This window comes from Lissotriton vulgaris, chromosome 2_1 (genome assembly GCF_964263255.1).
Source record: "Lissotriton vulgaris chromosome 2_1, aLisVul1.2, whole genome shotgun sequence".
NCBI classification, from domain to species: Eukaryota; Metazoa; Chordata; class Amphibia; order Caudata; family Salamandridae; genus Lissotriton; species Lissotriton vulgaris.
In genome coordinates this window covers 1,961,505,264-1,961,523,139 of record NC_141687.1, presented here as the reverse complement: position 1 = coordinate 1,961,523,139, position 17,876 = coordinate 1,961,505,264, and the positions used below count along the sequence as shown (strand labels likewise).

Below are 17,876 nucleotides of genomic sequence, written 5' to 3'. Positions count from 1 at the left end.
CGTCAAAGATTCAAGGTTTATTTGCTGCAGGGAACACAGAAGTCACGACAAGTACACAACGTGCAACTTGGGGAGACTGCTTCAAATTGGTTCTGTGGATCGCTCCTTTTATACAGTTTTTACCCATAGGATAACATGGCACACAAAAGTTTACAACCCGGTTCTCACCATTATCCCCCAGAGGGGTCGCTTTGGTCACTTTGAAACACATGAGGTCCGGAACATAAGTGCGGAAACATTTGGCGGTTCCCAACTGTAAAAACCCATCTTCCCACCATTAACGAATTCCAATCAGCAGTAAAACAGATCGAAATAGGAACAAGGACAGGTGTAGAGGAAGACGGAGACAGTGGGGAGATCGGAAAGGGTGTAAAAGGGGAGGTGTCGGGAAACACGAGATACAGGCATCAAAGAGACGTGCCTAATGAGATGCACGGCTGAGACAATAAGTCCGTGCGGCAAGATGAGCCTCGAGCGGCGCCATCTGCCTTACAGTAGCATCCCCCTCGTCATAAAGACACTCACAAAGAACATGTGTCTTCCGCAAATATCTTGGGAGTCCCAGGGTCGCGAAGCGGACAACGTCCGTTTGCTGGCTACTTGAGGGCAAGAGACAAAATGGATGCCGTATCTAAGATGGAACCCGTGGGTACAGATGAAAAACCCACATAACAAACGAACGGTTTAAGTTAGCACAGCGAAACTGCGCACACTTACTAAACTCATCATTTGCGGTTCATAGATACCAAACTCGACTATATTCGTGTGAGTCAAAAAAAAACACCACTTACAATTGTCACGGAACCTCACTATTCTTTTCCTGGATTGAGTATGAACGCCATAGAGAAGGTCAGAAAACACAGTCCCTTGTTATTCTTTCTGCCCAGGCACTATTACCTAGACATAACACAAGAATGCAGCTGTTGTTTATGTGCACATCATGTCCTATCATATAGATGAGCACATAAGCAAAAAAAAACAGACACATGGAACAAGAGTTCCGAGAGAAGAGCGCTGCATCTGCTGAGATGTGAAACGTCCATCTGTTCATGCTAAGGTATGGGTTCTGACAGTAATCCCAGAGATCTTTAATATTTAATCATTTATCTTCTCAGGAAGGAAGGATGGTTTAGGTTACTCTGCCCTATAAAATAACACACACTCAACTCACACACACATACAGCCAATCACACAACCACTCATATACCCATAAAACCACTCACACACTCACTTAACCATTTACCTATTCACAGACCCGCACACCCATTCATAAATGCGCACAGCTACTCACACACCCACACAACCATACGCACACCAATACAGTCACTCACATAACTACTCACAGTCCACCAGAACTACTCGCAATCCCACACAACCCCTCAAATACCCACTCCGCGACCCACAAACCAATTCAAAAACCCGTGCAACCACTCACAGAACCACTCACACCTCCACACAGCCACTCACCCACCCACACAGCCATTCATATAACCACTCACATACCTACAGGCATACTTGCATACCCATACATTCACTCACATAGCCACTCACAGAGCAACAAAACACTCTCACACCCACATAGCCACTCCCATACATACTAAGACTCACACACCAATTCATATACCCACACAGCTTCTCAGATACCCACTCACACACCCACATACCCATTCACTGACCAACAAACCCACTCACTCACTGATTTATAAACCCACACAGCCGTGCACACACTCACACACACACACACTTTGCCTATGGAAACTAGGTCCAACTATAACTAGTTATAAATGATGTAATATGTGAGGTCATAAGCAGTGCATTGCGGGGTGTACAAGTTATAGTAAGCTCAGATAACTATGATGGCTGAATTTCTAGGGTTTTGTACAAGTGAAATCTTAGCCTAACTACAATGTTCCTATAACCTTTGGTTCTTTCAGTGACTTTCTACGTTTTTTAAATTACTATTTCCTAACTACAATGTTCGTAAAACCTTTCTTTGTTTCAGTGAATTTTGAAGTTTTTTCAAATTCCATCTCTACAGTACTATACCCCTTTAATGTTTACTTCTTTTAGTTGATTTGAGGGTTTATTTTTAGCATTAAGTGTAGTACAATCTATTTTAATTTTTTATTTAGTTTTGTACCGCAGACGTTCTTATTTTTGCGTATACTTTTATTATTTTTAATGATTTTTTTTTTACTTGCACATGGTACACTGCCCCTAAAAGCAGTTACTTCTCCAGTGAAGTTTCTAGAGGGAGGATTAAGAAACAGTGGTGCTCTGCTTTAACACAGTGGCTGAAGCCTCAACATCCGTCTAACAAGAGCATCCACTGTGACTGTCTCAATGTGAGAGTGGTTGTGTCGTGTATACTTCAGTGTATGCCTGGGTGTTTTATTGGATGCATGAGTATTTGGCTGGGTGTGTTAGAGTCTGCTTTGGTGTATGCCTGGTTGTGTCAACATCTGCCTTAGTGTATGCCCAGGAGTGTCAGTGCATGCATTAGTATCACCATGGGTGTGTCACTGTATGCAACAGTGTATATCTGGGTCTGTTATTGCATACATTATAGTTAGGTTATGTGTGTCAGTGTCTGTATTGGAGTATGCCTGGGTATATCAAAGTCTGATTTGGTGTATGCCTGGGTGGGAGAAGTCATCCTTTTTGCCCTGATCAACCCAATATTTTGGCTGATACCAGTGGTAACTGACTCTGATTGCACCCTGGGCTCTGCTACACAGGAGCAGGTCTAGTGCACTGATTAAAAAGGTATATAGTAATTGAGTGTAATTACAATTGGGGCTGACAGCCTACCTGTAAGTCCTTAGTATATGGTAGGGATGTGGTATATGGTCCCTAGTATATGGTAGGGTATATACATTCAGAGATCCAGCAGCTTTGAGGCACTTTAGTGTACACTGCTGTGTTGCCTGCTGTCATTTTAATAGTCAGCCTTGCTTTGCAAGATGCTTTTAAATTGAAATTACATGCACATTTGACTTTGGATTTAAACTTACTTCCAAAGAATTAAACTACCTTATTTTTACAAATATGCCAGCCTTAAAGTCCATCCTCTGTGCAGGGACATTTTACAAGATGTTTTAAATGTCCTGATGACGGAAAACCTACCAATTTAGTTTCCCCGCCACCATTGTAGCATTTTAGCGCCATGGAATAACAAGCGAATACTATAATACAGTGTAACTATTGTCAGGAGTGAGCTAAAATATTATTTCAAGGACTTAAAAGAGTGGTAATGATAAATGCAACAACTTGCCAATGTTGAATTCATCACTACTAATACAGAAAATAAGTTATAGAACTTTCTTTTCTGTGAGCCAAAATCCAGCCTTCTAGCCACTTCTCTTGATTGACCACCTCCTAGCAGACCTAGCCAAACTGCTTAAATCAGGTGAAAAGTGGTCTGCATATGGACTGGGGTTATCTGGTTGGGGGAGCTCTGCACCTGCAGGGAAGAGGCCAGGAACGAGACTGGGTAAACCACCTGGGCTTTAAAGAGAACAGGAACGCCAGCAAGATCTACCCCATCTTCCTGTACCTCCCACCCAGATGGGTGCCCCAGGAATTACATTTTCAGGATGTCTGGAAGGGCAGTGTTAAGGGAAATGAGCCACATCAGTAGGTTGGCATAGCCAGATCTCACTTCCAAGGTGAGAGATTATCCCTCTTGAATTTTAAAGTACAGTACTTTGTGGGATACAAATATGCCCCCCAGAACCATTGGAAGATTACAGTGAAATATGTGCCCCTCTACTTGTCAACTCAGAACATTTGATACAAATATGTGACAGATAACCAGCAACTCAGATCTGATGCTTGAAACAACACAGGAAAGGACTGCCCTGCTGGAACCCTGGTCTGCACCCCAAAGGTTTGCACTCTGAAGGTCTGCTCCTGCTGCACACTTGGCCTACAGTCCTGAGGACTTTGCCTTGCCTCAAAAAAGATTCATGAGTGGACTCCCTAAAAGAAACAGGTTCACAGAGCTGACCTGTCCCATCTCTCTCAAGAAGCCCCGAACCTCGAGTGCGTCCAATGGACTTTTAAGGGTTTGGTCAGGCGCATTGTGGGAATTGTAGTCCCAAACTCCCAAGAAGAATCTCAGAGCTTCTAGACCAAAAGTTTTTTATTTTGAACACTTTGAGCCCTCAAGAAGAATTTCAGGAAGAAGTTCCAGAAGTTTGGAAAAGTAAAGAGCACATTTTGGAAAAAAGTCCAAACGGTCACCGACCCGTCGATGAGAGTCAAGCCGTCAACGTCAATCCACGACACCCGGCATGGATTTCAGGTCCGTCCTGCTGAAGGCTCTGGAGCGCAAGAGTTCCAGGATTTCACAGACGCCTCGGTTGAGTCAAGTCATTAACATCGACTCAAATCCCATCCTGAAGAAGAGCCTTGCTCGACAAAGAGAGAAAATCCGTCAGAAAGGTTTCAATATGCGAAGGCAAAATTTAGACTGATGCCTCCTCTTTAGTGTGTCTGGCTCGGGTTCTATCACAGTTGGCCTCAAACTTTGGCTTTGTCCTGGTCAAGCGCGATCAGATGTCCCAAGGTGGTGCTATACATTTTTAAGCACCTCAAAGTTTTTATTATTTAACAATACATGGGAAATTAGCTTCACCATGCGACACAGCCTCACTAATATGGAATTTCTAGATCTGGAATTTTATGTGAAGGACAACAATTTGCACTCCAAATTGTTCAGGAAACCTACCTCCTGTAACTCCATACTTCACGCATCTAGTTTCCACCCTGAGCACCAAATTCGATCCATTCCTTATGGAGAATTTCTCAGGGCTAAACGCAATTGTAGCGAACCTATTGAATTTGACAACTGCATTTCCAATATGAAGGATAGATTTCACAAAAGAGGCTACTCTAATGCATCCCTTAAGAAAGCAGAAACAAAAACCAGAATCATCCCGAGACCAGATTGTCTAAAGACACGCACGGAGCCTGAATCCTCGGCTCAGTGCATTAGACTTATAACAGAGTTTAACGCACTGAACCACATCACGAAAAAGAGTTTTAATAAACACTGGAAACTTCTAACATCAGACCCTGTTCTTAAAGAATGTCTTCCGGATAGACCATCTATCACTTACAGAAAGGGCTTTACCCTGAGAAACAAACTGAGCCCCACAGTTCCCCCAAACACTACCGCTCAAGACTGGCTAACAACACGAGGTCTAGGCTTCCACAGATGTGGTTTTTGTTCCATGTGTATTTGGGGTTACATGGTACCAAGACTTTCAAGGGTCCGGAAGGCACTACATACAAAATCAAACATAACATCACTTGCCTTACCAAATTTGTAGTCTATATAATCGAATGCCAATGTGGCAAGATATATGTGGGCAGCACAATCAGGGCACTTAAAGAAAGAATCGCAGAACACATGAGAGCTATCCAAAAGAAAGATCCCAGATACCCAGTAGCCCTACACATAGCTGAATGCCAGCCACTGGGGGATTACATCAAAGTGCGTGTCTTTGGGATTGACATGATCCCCCTCAATATTAGAGGGGGTAACAGAGAACTGACACTTAGACGTAGGGAGGCCACATGGATCATGCGCTTACAGAGCGTGGAACATGGGCTAAACTACGACCCTGAGTTTCAATACTTCCTAGGTGACTAGCTGTCACCTTAGGGGATCCAGTAAATTGAGATATACACTTTACAACATGAATAACCATCATCCACTTTTGCAATACAGCCATATGTACATACCAATTGGTCTCCTGATAAATATGCTTGCGGAGAGTAAGTGTATCCCAAAGGGTACATGAAGTCATAGGCAATGTTGATGTTATAATGTACAAGTGTATTATGTTTTATATAATAATTTTGCCCTTATGTTGCCTGTGCAAAGAATCTACTTCAGACGATAATCCTAACATTTTATTAGAGATTATAGACTCAAAAGTATTATTACCTGATTAACTTATCAAATTCACGAATGTGTTGGGTGAGCAAGCACTCTTTTCCTTAACAGAGATTCCGAAAGCATGGTCTTCCGCCACCCTCACTTCACCATGGCACACTGGATCACACCGTCCGTGGATAGCCACAACTCTCCCTACTGACCATTCAAATACATGGTCCAATATGTTATTTTAATATTGGATCTTCTTTATAGACACCCGGTCCTACCAAATATCCAATCGAATCACGTAAACTTTCTCCTAAATGTATCACGGTAATTACGAGTAATCTGCTTTCCTCAAGCATAACAACAATATACTCTTAGTTCCACTTATACGTGCATACAAAGTGACATCTTGAGTGTATTACGCTCCTGGCTCTCTGCTACAAGATGGCGCCCACGCTATATAGCACGTCCTTGAAGTTTTTCTTAATGAGAAAAAAACACTTTAAATAGCCACCTCCCTCCCGGTCACGTGTCCGTTCAGGGAAGACGGCGACCGGGAAACTTCAGAGGAGGGATACCGCGTAACCCGTAAGTTGACCTTCTCGCGTCCTACTACAATCCTCCTCGTAACGTACTGGAACAGCCCGCTCGATATGAGCTAGAGTTGCATTTCTGTTTTACCTTACTGTTTATTCAGGAGTCTAACGCGTGCGCTCATGTTTACTTTCCCTTCCAGCGCATCGCGTTTAAGAAAACGTACCCGTTTTCTTTTATACTACATGAGACGGATCCCCTCCCGGCACTGCTTTTTACGCACCCGTTTTAAGGTACTAGTCATTAACTTAATTACATTTGTACTTTCGGGTACTTGTTATCAATCTATGATTGATATGCCGCATATCACTTTATGTCTAAATAAGAGGGCATTCATACTCTATGCTTTCTTCCTCTTATAGTGTTACTGTTGAGACTACTCGACCGACCCCACTGGGTAACACACAGCAGCAAGTTCGTTCTCGTGCACTTTGATAATTGGATAGAAACTGCACCACCAAGTGCACGCTAAGTGAAACAGAAATAGTGGTGAGAATTTTTTTCCACTAATCAACCCGTGAGCTTTTTAGCTACACTGGGTCGCATAGGCATCCCGTTAACATTTTTTCCTTTTTATGCCTTCCTTTTGATTTATCCTTTTCTCTCTCTCCAAAGTATCCTACACAGACTTTCTTCTAAAGCTCCAGACTATCATCAACTCACTTTCGCTGAGTTGAATGCAAAGGTAAAAATATTCCACCTTTTAGAGAGAGAGTGTGCTTATCCATGCAATGTGAACACTACCGATTACTCTAAACTCAGCACTTCCTTCACATGATATCCCGCTGTTATGAACTTGTCACTCTCACTCCCCCACTTTAGCCTCAGCACAGACGACCCATACTGGCATGGTATGTCACCACTTATCACTTTCGACGCAAAGCAGGATCACCGTGTGCTTGCAAAATATCTAGCACATTTATTGTCACTCTTATATCACTTCCAGTGCACTGCCACTCAAGGGTAACCACTCACATCCTTAGAGTGGTACACCCCCAATACATATAAAGCCATCACTATTCACACCCACAAATGTGTGACTATAACTGCTCGTCACTACTGCTTGTGTGATGCACTTTTGTCACCAGATGCAGTATGTTCAATCGACAACTGGCGCAACTGAATATGTATATGTGATTTTTGTATCATCAGCCCTGAAGAGTCGTGTTGACTCATCTGCACACGACGAAACACGTGTCGGCTTATTTTGACTGTGCCTCAAGTCTGGACACATTAAACCGTCCTCGTGACAAGATACACACCAAAGGATCTGCTTCTTTTTATTGTTTTTCTATTGTCATTGTACTGAATGTTGATACTCTTAAGTAGTTGCGAGAGCACAGCTGTTTAAATACAGAAAATAAGTTATAGAACTTTCTTTTCTGTGAGCCAAAATCCAGCCTTCTAGCCACTTCTCTTGATTGACCACCTCCTAGCAGACTTAGCCAAACTGCTTAAATCAGGTGAAAAGTGGTCTGCATAAGGACTGGGGTTATCTGGTTGGGGGAGCTCTGCACCTGCAGGGAAGAGGCCAGGAACGAGACTGGGTAAACCACCTGGGCTTTAAAGAGAACAGGAACGCCAGCAAGATCTACCCCATCTTCCTGTACCTCCCACCCAGATGGGTGCCCCAGGAATTACATTTTCAGGATGTCTGGAAGGGCAGTGTTAAGGGAAATGAGCCACATCAGTAGGTTGGCATAGCCAGATCTCACTTCCAAGGTGAGAGATTATCCCTCTTGAATTTTAAAGTACAGTACTTTGTGGGATACAAATATGCCCCCCAGAACCATTGGAAGATTACAGTGAAATATGTGCCCCTCTACTTGTCAACTCAGAACATTTGATACAAATATGTGACAGATAACCAGCAACTCAGATCTGATGCTTGAAACGACACAGGAAAGGACTGCCCTGCTGGAACCCTGGTCTGCACCCCAAAGGTTTGCACTCTGAAGGTCTGCTCCTGCTGCACACTTGGTCTACAGTCCTGAGGACTTTGCCTTGCCTCAAAAAAGATTCATGAGTGGACTCCCTAAAAGAAACAGGTTCACAGAGCTGACCTGTCCCATCTCTCTCAAGAAGCCCCGAACCTCGAGTGCGTCCAATGGACTTTTAAGGGTTTGGTCAGGCGCATTGTGGGAATTGTAGTCCCAAACTCCCAAGAAGAATCTCAGAGCTTCTAGACCAAAAGTTTTTTATTTTGAACACTTTGAGCCCTCAAGAAGAATTTCAGGAAGAAGTTCCAGAAGTTTGGAAAAGTAAAGAGCACATTTTGGAAAAAAGTCCAAACGGTCACCGACCCGTCGATGAGAGTCAAGCCGTCAACGTCAATCCACGACACCCGGCATGGATTTCAGGTCCGTCCTGCTGAAGGCTCTGGAGCGCAAGAGTTCCAGGATTTCACAGACGCCTCGGTTGAGTCAAGTCATTAACATCGACTCAAATCCCATCCTGAAGAAGAGCCTTGCTCGACAAAGAGAGAAAATCCGTCAGAAAGGTTTCAATATGCGAAGGCAAAATTTAGACTGATGCCTCCTCTTTAGTGTGTTTGGCTCGGGTTCTATCACAGTTGGCCTCAAACTTTGGCTTTGTCCTGGTCAAGCGCGATCAGATGTCCCAAGGTGGTGCTATACATTTTTAAGCACCTCAAAGTTTTTATTATTTAAAAATTCATATCTCCGATTCCTGATATTGGATTTTGTCATTTTATTGTCATTTTAATCATAAAGGTATTTCCTATGCTCATAAATTGGTTGTTCAATATTTTTGTGCTTTGTCTTACTTATTTAATGTATTGGTGTTTTTAAATGCTTCACACACCTGTCTCCTGAGTTAAGCCTGCCTGCTTGCTGCCAGCTACCAAGGGTTGAGTCAGGCCCTAATGTATTGAGATCCTGACTGGACCTCATATTGTGTTGGTGGCCTTATTACTAGTGATAGGTGCATACTTAGCCCTACCAATAATCACCCTTCCAACACTGGGTGGGTCAGTGTATGCATCACTGTGTGCCTAGATGCCTTATCAGATGCATTAGTGTTTGGATGGGTGTGTCAGTGTCTGCATTGTTAAGTCTCTGGGTGTCTCAGTGTGTGCCTAGGTGTGTAAATGGATTCATTAGTGTTTGGCTGGCTGTGTCAGTGTCTACACTGATGTATGCCTGGGTGTGTCAGTGTCTTCATTGGTAAGTCCCTGGGTGAGTTATTGGTTGCTTTAATGTTTAGCTGGATTTATCAGTGCCTGTATTGTTGTGTGGTTCTGTGTGTCAGTGACTGTATTGATGTGTGTCTAAATGTGTCAGTGGCTGTATCAGTGTGAGCCTGTGTATGTGAGTACCTGTATCTGTATGTAGCTGGTTATGTGAGTTGTTGTACTGATGTGTGCCTAGATGTCTTAGTAACTGTAGCAATCTGTGCTCCGATGTGCACCCTAAAAATCTAAAGTTATGGAACAAAACTGCAAGAACTAATTAGTAAAGTACATTACTCCAATAGATGCTGCCATTGATCTGTATAAAAAGAAAAAACTGAAATATGTATTATTAGAATTGCAATTAATAGATTTACAAAAGTAACTTACAATTTCAACACTGCATGAACACATAATTCAAAGAAATAACGAGAAACATGTAATACTGCGAAGGTATGTATGAATATAAATAATCATTTGTACTCATACACCGTAAATGATGTACTTTTTAAGCAATTATCATTGAGCAGTTGGGAAAAACAATCATAAAGATTGTAGAGAAAAACTGCACAAAATCTCATTGCAATTAAGGAACACTGTGCATTACACTCACTACAAATAAACATAACACAACTTATTTAACTATTTACAAATGCAGTTTTGTGCTCAAAAGAAAGTGATGTCTGCAAGCATTTTAGAATACCTTAACAGGAAAAGAAGATTACAGTGAAATATGTGCAGTTTAATATTTAAGGGATACTGTTACACAGCAGCCCTGCCTAGAAGTATTCACATGGGACAAGTTCTAATTGTAAGCACTTAGAAAAAATCCATGAAAGGGTGTACAACTGAATGACGCAGGAGAAACTAGGTGCAGCAGAATATTCCACTTGTACAGCACCCTTGGGAGAACCATCAGAAGCTGCAGTCATTACAATTCCAACAGCCTGTGAAGATTTGAGTGAGATGAATACTCACTGTGTGAAATTGTACATGTTTGTTGCTGTAGAAATGTATTTTGTGATATCATTTTTCCTTCTACTGTTCTCAGGTTGTACACTCATAGACCCCCACAAATGTGTACTTTTGAAATAATCATAATTTAACTGTTGGAGAAAAAAAACATAAAAATTGAAGTTAAAAAAACACAAAAGCTCTTCCAATGCTCTCTGAGCCTCAACTTTTCTCCTGTATACATCCAGCTGGGCTAGCTGCAGCCACAGGTCCCACTCAGCTTGTCAATCCTTGAGGTCCTCAGGGGACTGGGTTTGGGAGGAGACAGTACTTCCTGCACCATTTCCAATGGAGAAGTCTTTTTTCAATGTGGTTTTGGCTATTAAATTCAGGCTTTTGCTTTCTGCTTGCCCGACTTAACCGCAGGGATCATGATTACCAACGTCATTGTGATCTCTGGCCTCACCGCAAAAACAGAAAATAGGTTTAGAGATGGTGTTCTTGAAAAACATGAGTTTGAAGTGTATTCTAATAAACCCCCAGTGGGTAAAATACTGTAATATGTGTGCATATATGTTTTTTCACTTTATGAAAATGGTGTGATCATCGCAGTTAACGTCACCACGACATCCCGAATAACCACAAAAATGGAAAATAGGTCTGAAAGATGGTTTATAAAAAACATTTGTAAAAATGTATGATTTTAAACAAGCTTTGAAAGAAGTTTGTATCTAGTAATCTGAGTTGGGCAATGTACAGTATGGATTTTTTTACATAATATTTTTTGATTTTTGGTGGTCATTGAATGTCTGCTTTTGTTTTCTGTTTTTGTGATGTATCCAGGGGGATTGCAATTACCGACATCATTGCGGTGTACGGAGTCACAGCGAAAAGAAAGAATAGGTTTTAGGGATGGTTTTCTATAGAAAACATGATTTAAAAGAATACTGTAAGAAACCTTTTGTGTGCAAAATACTGTGGTATGTGTGGCTATATATGTTTTACACTTTATGGAAAAGGCGCAATCATCACTGTTAAAGACACCATTCTGACATCCCGAATAACCGCAAAAATGGAATATAGATCTGAAAGATTGATTTTAAAGAAACTTAGTACAAAAACATGAGTTGAAACATGTTTTTAAAGAAGTAGGTATATATTAATATGTGTAGGGTAATGTTCAGAATGGATTTTTTTACCCAGTATTTTTTGATGTGGTGATGGTCATTGAATCTCTTCTTTCGTTTTCCATTTTTGGGACAGGTATTGCGATGTTGTCACGAATATAAAAAATGTACAGAAAAATAACAATTATTAATCTACTGAGAGAGAATACAAGATTACAAAAATATCACTTATAGAGCAATTTTATATAGAAAATACAATTCCTTAAAAATTAAAAAACAAATCATAGGTTACTTGGGCATTATATTTGGGAACTAGAATTTAAAAAAAAATTACAAATTCCCTGTAAAAATGAAGGGTTACAGGGATGTTATAGTGAGGATTCAGCATTTTAAAAAACGTAGAAATTCACTGAAAAAACAAAGGTTCCAGGGACGTTATAGTTAGGAAATGGAATTAAAATAACCTTAGAAATGTAGTGAAAAAAAGATTAAAGGGGACGTTATACTTATCCTGACATTTCACTCCTACAAAACCGGAGAAATTCAGCAGTTATGGTTAGCTGAGCTAACTATAATTTGCTCCCCTGATGCACTGCTTATATTCTCACATATTAAATCACTCATGGCATGTTCAGGGACATCACTATCTATATATATGTATTTATAGATATAGCTATAAAAAGTTATAGATAGGGTTACTGTTAGCACTTTTCATCTGGTGGTATGTTCAACTGTCATTCACAGCATACAAAATGAGGCAATAGATCAGCCAATTAAGACACTGGCTCTCTAGCACTGTGAGTAAGTGGCATGGCTGATGGACTGATACTTTACTATCAATTTCATTATGCTATTCTTTATCTTTTTTTGTAACTATTTTCTTGTTTAAACAATGTCTTCAAGTTACAGCAATGCAAAGCCAATAGCACCTTTGCTGTGCAACAATAGAACTTATATTTTCCTGTCATGTGCATTAAAACCACACAGGGATTCTATTTCTGTTAAAGTCCGCCTACCTGCTGGGAAGCACTCTTAATGCACCATTAAAATTATGTATTACCTGCTGGCTTTGCCATTGCTTGATTATATGTCCAGATCCCAGTTTAATTATTAGCATAATTATTTCTTAAATTACTACTTCTGTGATATGATGCGAAAGGAAGGTGCCGACTGTTGCACCATTCATCTTGTAGAGGACTTGAATCACACATAATTTATGGTGTATCACTTACTTCTACCCTACAAAATAATAAATTTGTCTTTATACTTTTACAATGTATTGTAAAGATTAGACCACTGTAAAACAAAAATGCTGCATTGGTTCTACTTTTGTTTTATTATACGAAAGATAGGGCACCAAGTTGGAGTCTAAATAAATGTAAGTATCATACTCGTACCAATGGACATACATTTTGTGTACACAAATGCCCCATGGTGTACCTACGCCAATACTTTGTTGACAGCTTTTTACCATAGTGGGTCTTTCTGTAGACATACCTCTCCCATAACACTACGTTTCTTGTACCTTTATATTTACACTTCTGCACCTATTAACGCTTTGTAAAACTGATGTGTGTTATTTTATCACACTGTTTTCTAGGGAGCATCCATTATGCGAATGTTGTCTGAAATTTTATCAGAGGAACTGTTCAAGGAAGGGCTAAGGGTAAGCATCTGTCAGTAGAAAACGTCGGTTTGTTTTTCACCGTTCTATTAAATGTTATTCCATATTAGGGAAAGAAAACATGGTTGGATTTTTAAAGTAACTTTCAATTGTGTGCTTGACTTTTAGAAACTGGCCAGGTCCTCTCTAGAAAGTTCCCATCTGGATGGGGCCTGTCCAGGCACTTCAAACTGAACTGTACCTACTAAAGCTGGGTTGTTCGATTTGTATTTGGTTGGTCTGTCAATAGTGTCATAGTGGGGAAAAAGAGGGACTGGGTGTAATTCCTATTGGGTAAGATTGATTAAGTATTTCACCTGTTTTTTTGTTAAAGTTTAGTATATTGTGAAACTGCAATACTTATTAGCTACAGTTCTAAGCTTGTTAGAAAGCCCATTGCAAGGCTCACAAAGGGTGTCTTAACTAGACTTGTAACTTAGACCCATGCATAGAAACAGGGCTGTTGTAAATCAATGTTCCTCCCTGCCTTCATTGTTACTGAGGTGAATGCACTTGTTATTTTATCTCATGCTTTATGTCGTTTTATGGCTATTACTGAAAACAATTGAGTAAATGTCTTTTTAATTCTTCAACCAGTGGTCTCACTATCATAATAAAAGATAATTATTCTCTTGTTTTCATCATCGCTTCCATATGATTATGAGATATATCTCAGTCCTTACCTGTTGTTAATATTTTCACAGATTACATTCACCATTTAATGGTAGCAATGATAAACAAATGTAAAACCTATAAGAAACTGAAAACTTATTTTTATGACTATCTCATTATTATTTTCACAGGTGTACCTACGTACCAATGAATACAACAACACCGTTGCTGATGACCTGTGGTCCAGCTTGCAAAAGGTAAGTGCTAGGGCCCTAATGTAGTAATCAGCACTAATAACCTATAGCCTGCAGAGGATCACCCATGAAGTGAGCACACCATGAATATGCAAGCATCACTGCTGATGAATCTGATGGGTTCACAAAAAGGCATATCTAGAAACATTGCCCTTCTCCCTGAGATGAAGATGTGGTATGCAGATCATTCTTGTGTACAGATGCGCAAAACCATCAAACAACAGAGGCTGCGATCTGATTTAGAACAGGATTAAACTTAAATTGTGAAAGCTGTCATTTGGTACATATCACTTGGCAGATTAGCCCCAGTGGCTAATCCGCTCCTGAGGGTACCACATCCAGGGGTGTGTGTCAACTTTTCACATCAAAATCCTCTACCTCTGCTACTTTTAAAAATGGCAGAAACCTTTCTTAGCTTTACTGACCAGGTGGCCCACCCTAAAGGTGTAGCCAGCCTTCTGGGGGTGTACACCTCCCGAATACCTAATTTTCCCACCTGCCCCAATGCACATTTGCCTGGGGCAGGCTATTTCATCCTTCGGGAGGCAGTCTAGGTGCATATAACGTGGTGGTAAAGGCTTTAAAGCTCACCACCTTGATGTGCCACTTTACTAGGCATCTTGTATGGGAGAATGGTGTGGCCTCCATTCCTTCCAGGCTATTGTTTCTGTCTCCTGGGAGAGTTTACACCTCCTGGTAGGGGTTCAGATTCCTGTGTTAGCGGCAGCAGCTGCAGGCCAGCAGCCACAGCACAGGAAAGGCTGGGGCAACCAGGTTAGCAACCTCTAAAATAGCCACCTGGGCGCATGCCGCATCATCCGCCACATGAGATTTGTGTCAGGGGTATTGAGTCATGTTGCTTGATACCACACAGGACATATAGTGGTGGGACGATAATGGAGCTGGCAACCTTGAGTTTGCCCGTGTGCCAGCCCATGTTATTCTATGCACCTCTGAGCACTTATAGTAGCCCTTAATGGAAAAGGCCACTATAGGGACATATATGTTTGCATTTATATGTCTATAACAACAAAGTGATAGAGAATGAGAGAGGCACTCTTGAACCCCCTGATAATAAACTAGGATAACAACGAAAGAGTGACTATGCAACCATTGGAAAAAAGAAGTGCAAGGGAAACACAAAAAAAGTTTTTTAAAAGAACCCTCACTCACCATTCTGGTTGGTGACATGCTTCTTCATCGGGTCCCCACCAGAGAGGCCGAGTGCTTCCCTGGTGTGCTTCAACGCCTGAAGTTACAGCGGAGCAGGTTTTGTTGGGGGTGGTGCAGGTTAAAAAGTAGCCAAATTAAACCTCTTGAATGATTTATTCCAGGTAAACTGGTTACTATTAAAAACAAGTGACGGACATATGCTAGCTGATAAGTGTAGCTAGGAAGATCCAATTTTCAGATAAAGTGGTATTTGGTCGACATGTTTCTGCTTTTTGGTGCTAATTGTGCCTAGCATTCATCAGGACCTTGTGACAATCCACGGCGGGTTATCGCGCGCTAAGGCGTACCCTGACCTATGGAGTCCTACAGCAGTAAAACTGACGGTTCTACCGGGGGGAAACTGCTGGTACGATTTCCATTTACGCAGAGTCCCTCCGAACTCCTATCTGTGCACACTGGGGCCAAGGCATGCACAGATAGGCGTTCGGAGGGACTCTGCATAAATGGAAATCGTACCAGTAGTGTCCCCCCCCCGTCCCCCCCTCCCCCTTGGACCCATGTTGTGAATCACACTAGTTTTTTAAGCTCCAATTGGTCTGGGATGAAGCATGTCACCAACCAGGTTGGTGAGTGAGGGTTATTTTAAAAAACTTTTTTGTGTTTCCCTTGCACTAGATTTATATGTCCCCGACTTTAATATTTTGCACCCTGCCCCCTGGGCTCAGGAGGCCTTCCTGAAGGGTGACTGGCCTATATTAAAATAGTGCATTAACGTTGCCACAGATGGTTTGGGCAAAGTCGAGTTCCAGCCATTTGCCCTGCTCCAGTAGTCTAACATGGCAGTACTGCTGTCATCTGTTTACTTGGATCACCTCAGGCCCTGATGACGACGGGTGGGTAGTATACTCCGCTCCGCAGGTGCAATTCTCTGAGTTTTGTGCACTCTGCGCTCCACTTGGAATGCTGAGTTCTACAAATAACTCAACTCCACCGCGTATTGGAGTTTGCCGCCTGCTATTAATTAAACACTGCAGGACCTAATTTAGCACAACCATCTACTTAGCTTCCTCCTACTGAGCGAAGCAGCTGTTTACTCATGGTGTCTCTCATCGCCTTATTAAAGTTATTGTCTGTGCCTGGATGGGCGCTAATCGTTACTCTCCTATCCAAAAGCTCACAACAACAACGGTCAGGCCACCTTCATGGGGCACTGCTTTTAAAGAGCTGGAGTGAGACCTGGCTGTCATCTGACAATTGCGATGCAGTCTACTCTGCACAACCTTCGACCGGAGCAGCCGCCTTCCTGCCTATCATTTTTTTTTAATACAGTCAACTCATGGTGAGCTCCAGATTCCAGTGAACACGTGCAAAACGTACACTTGCAGTGGGTGTTTAATTTGCAAATATAGCATGTCATTGTCTGACTGAGAAAAAATGGCTGCAGTGTTTCCCTTTCAGAGTAGAAGGGTAGGGCAGAAAGGCTCTTGGTCAATAAGTTATAAGGTAGATAGCAAATAACACCTCTTCTGCGTAATTGCCAAGCAGGCAGCCATTTGAAATAGCGAGGCAAAAAAGCAAGCCCTACTGTTCATACTGCATCATAAGCTGTTTGTTTCATTTGGATATCGGTCTGCGCCTACTAAATGAAAATAATATATTCCTTGCACGTGAAGCGTTTTTTCCAATAAAAAATTCATAGTTTACAGAGCCAAATGCAATAAATGAATGAACTCACAAAGGCAGGCGGAGTTTTGATATTAAGCAGATTGAGAGCCTGGAGATGATGCAAAGGGAACACCACGTGCACATGTAGCTCATGACCGCTGTGCCTTTAACGAGGCCGGGTCACCCCCTTCGCTCCCCACGCCTGCCGCTCCTGCCTCCTGTGCCTGGATAGTGCGACCCAGCCGCCGCTGGACCGCCCGGACCTCTCCTCCCGCCCTCTTGCCTGCCGCTGCCGGCCTCTGTGTTGTGAGCGACCCAGCCGCCGCTGGGCCGCCCGGATATACCCCGCCTCCCACGCTTGACCCCGGTAGCGCGTCCCTACAGCCCGCCGTCCAGAGGTCCCGCCGCTGCCTCCCTGCGGCCCCGCCCACCACCAGCCCATTGGCCGCCCCGCTCCCGCCACCCAGCTGACCCGCCCACCCGGCTCCTTACTTATGACGCCCCCAGAGCGACCGCACAGCGGATGCGCGCAGTGGACGCGCGCAGCGGGAGCGCCGACTGAGCGCCGAAGGTGCGCCAAAGGTAAGCCCGTCTGCGCCTGGACCACGCCCAGTGCCAGGACCCCTGGCCCCCGCAGACCCCAGCCCACCCACCGGACCTACGACGCCACCGAACTCTACGCACTCAACGCCGGCCGAATCCCAGGATGCTACCGAGCCACCCCGAGACGCACCCACGGACCCTTCTGCTG

General features: G+C 42.6%; 1 protein-coding gene across 1 annotated transcript in view; it reads left to right on the top strand.

Annotated features, from left to right (window-relative positions):
• The window catches only part of LOC147733562 (aminopeptidase N-like), a 474,314-nt gene that overhangs the window by 209,638 nt on the left and 246,800 nt on the right, over nucleotides 1-17,876 (top strand). Inside the window, exons 8-9 of the mRNA XM_086958149.1 lie at nucleotides 13,359-13,424; nucleotides 14,225-14,290. Of these exons, the coding sequence (XP_086814275.1) occupies nucleotides 13,359-13,424; nucleotides 14,225-14,290 (132 nt within the window). The remainder of the gene's footprint in view (nucleotides 1-13,358; nucleotides 13,425-14,224; nucleotides 14,291-17,876) is intronic.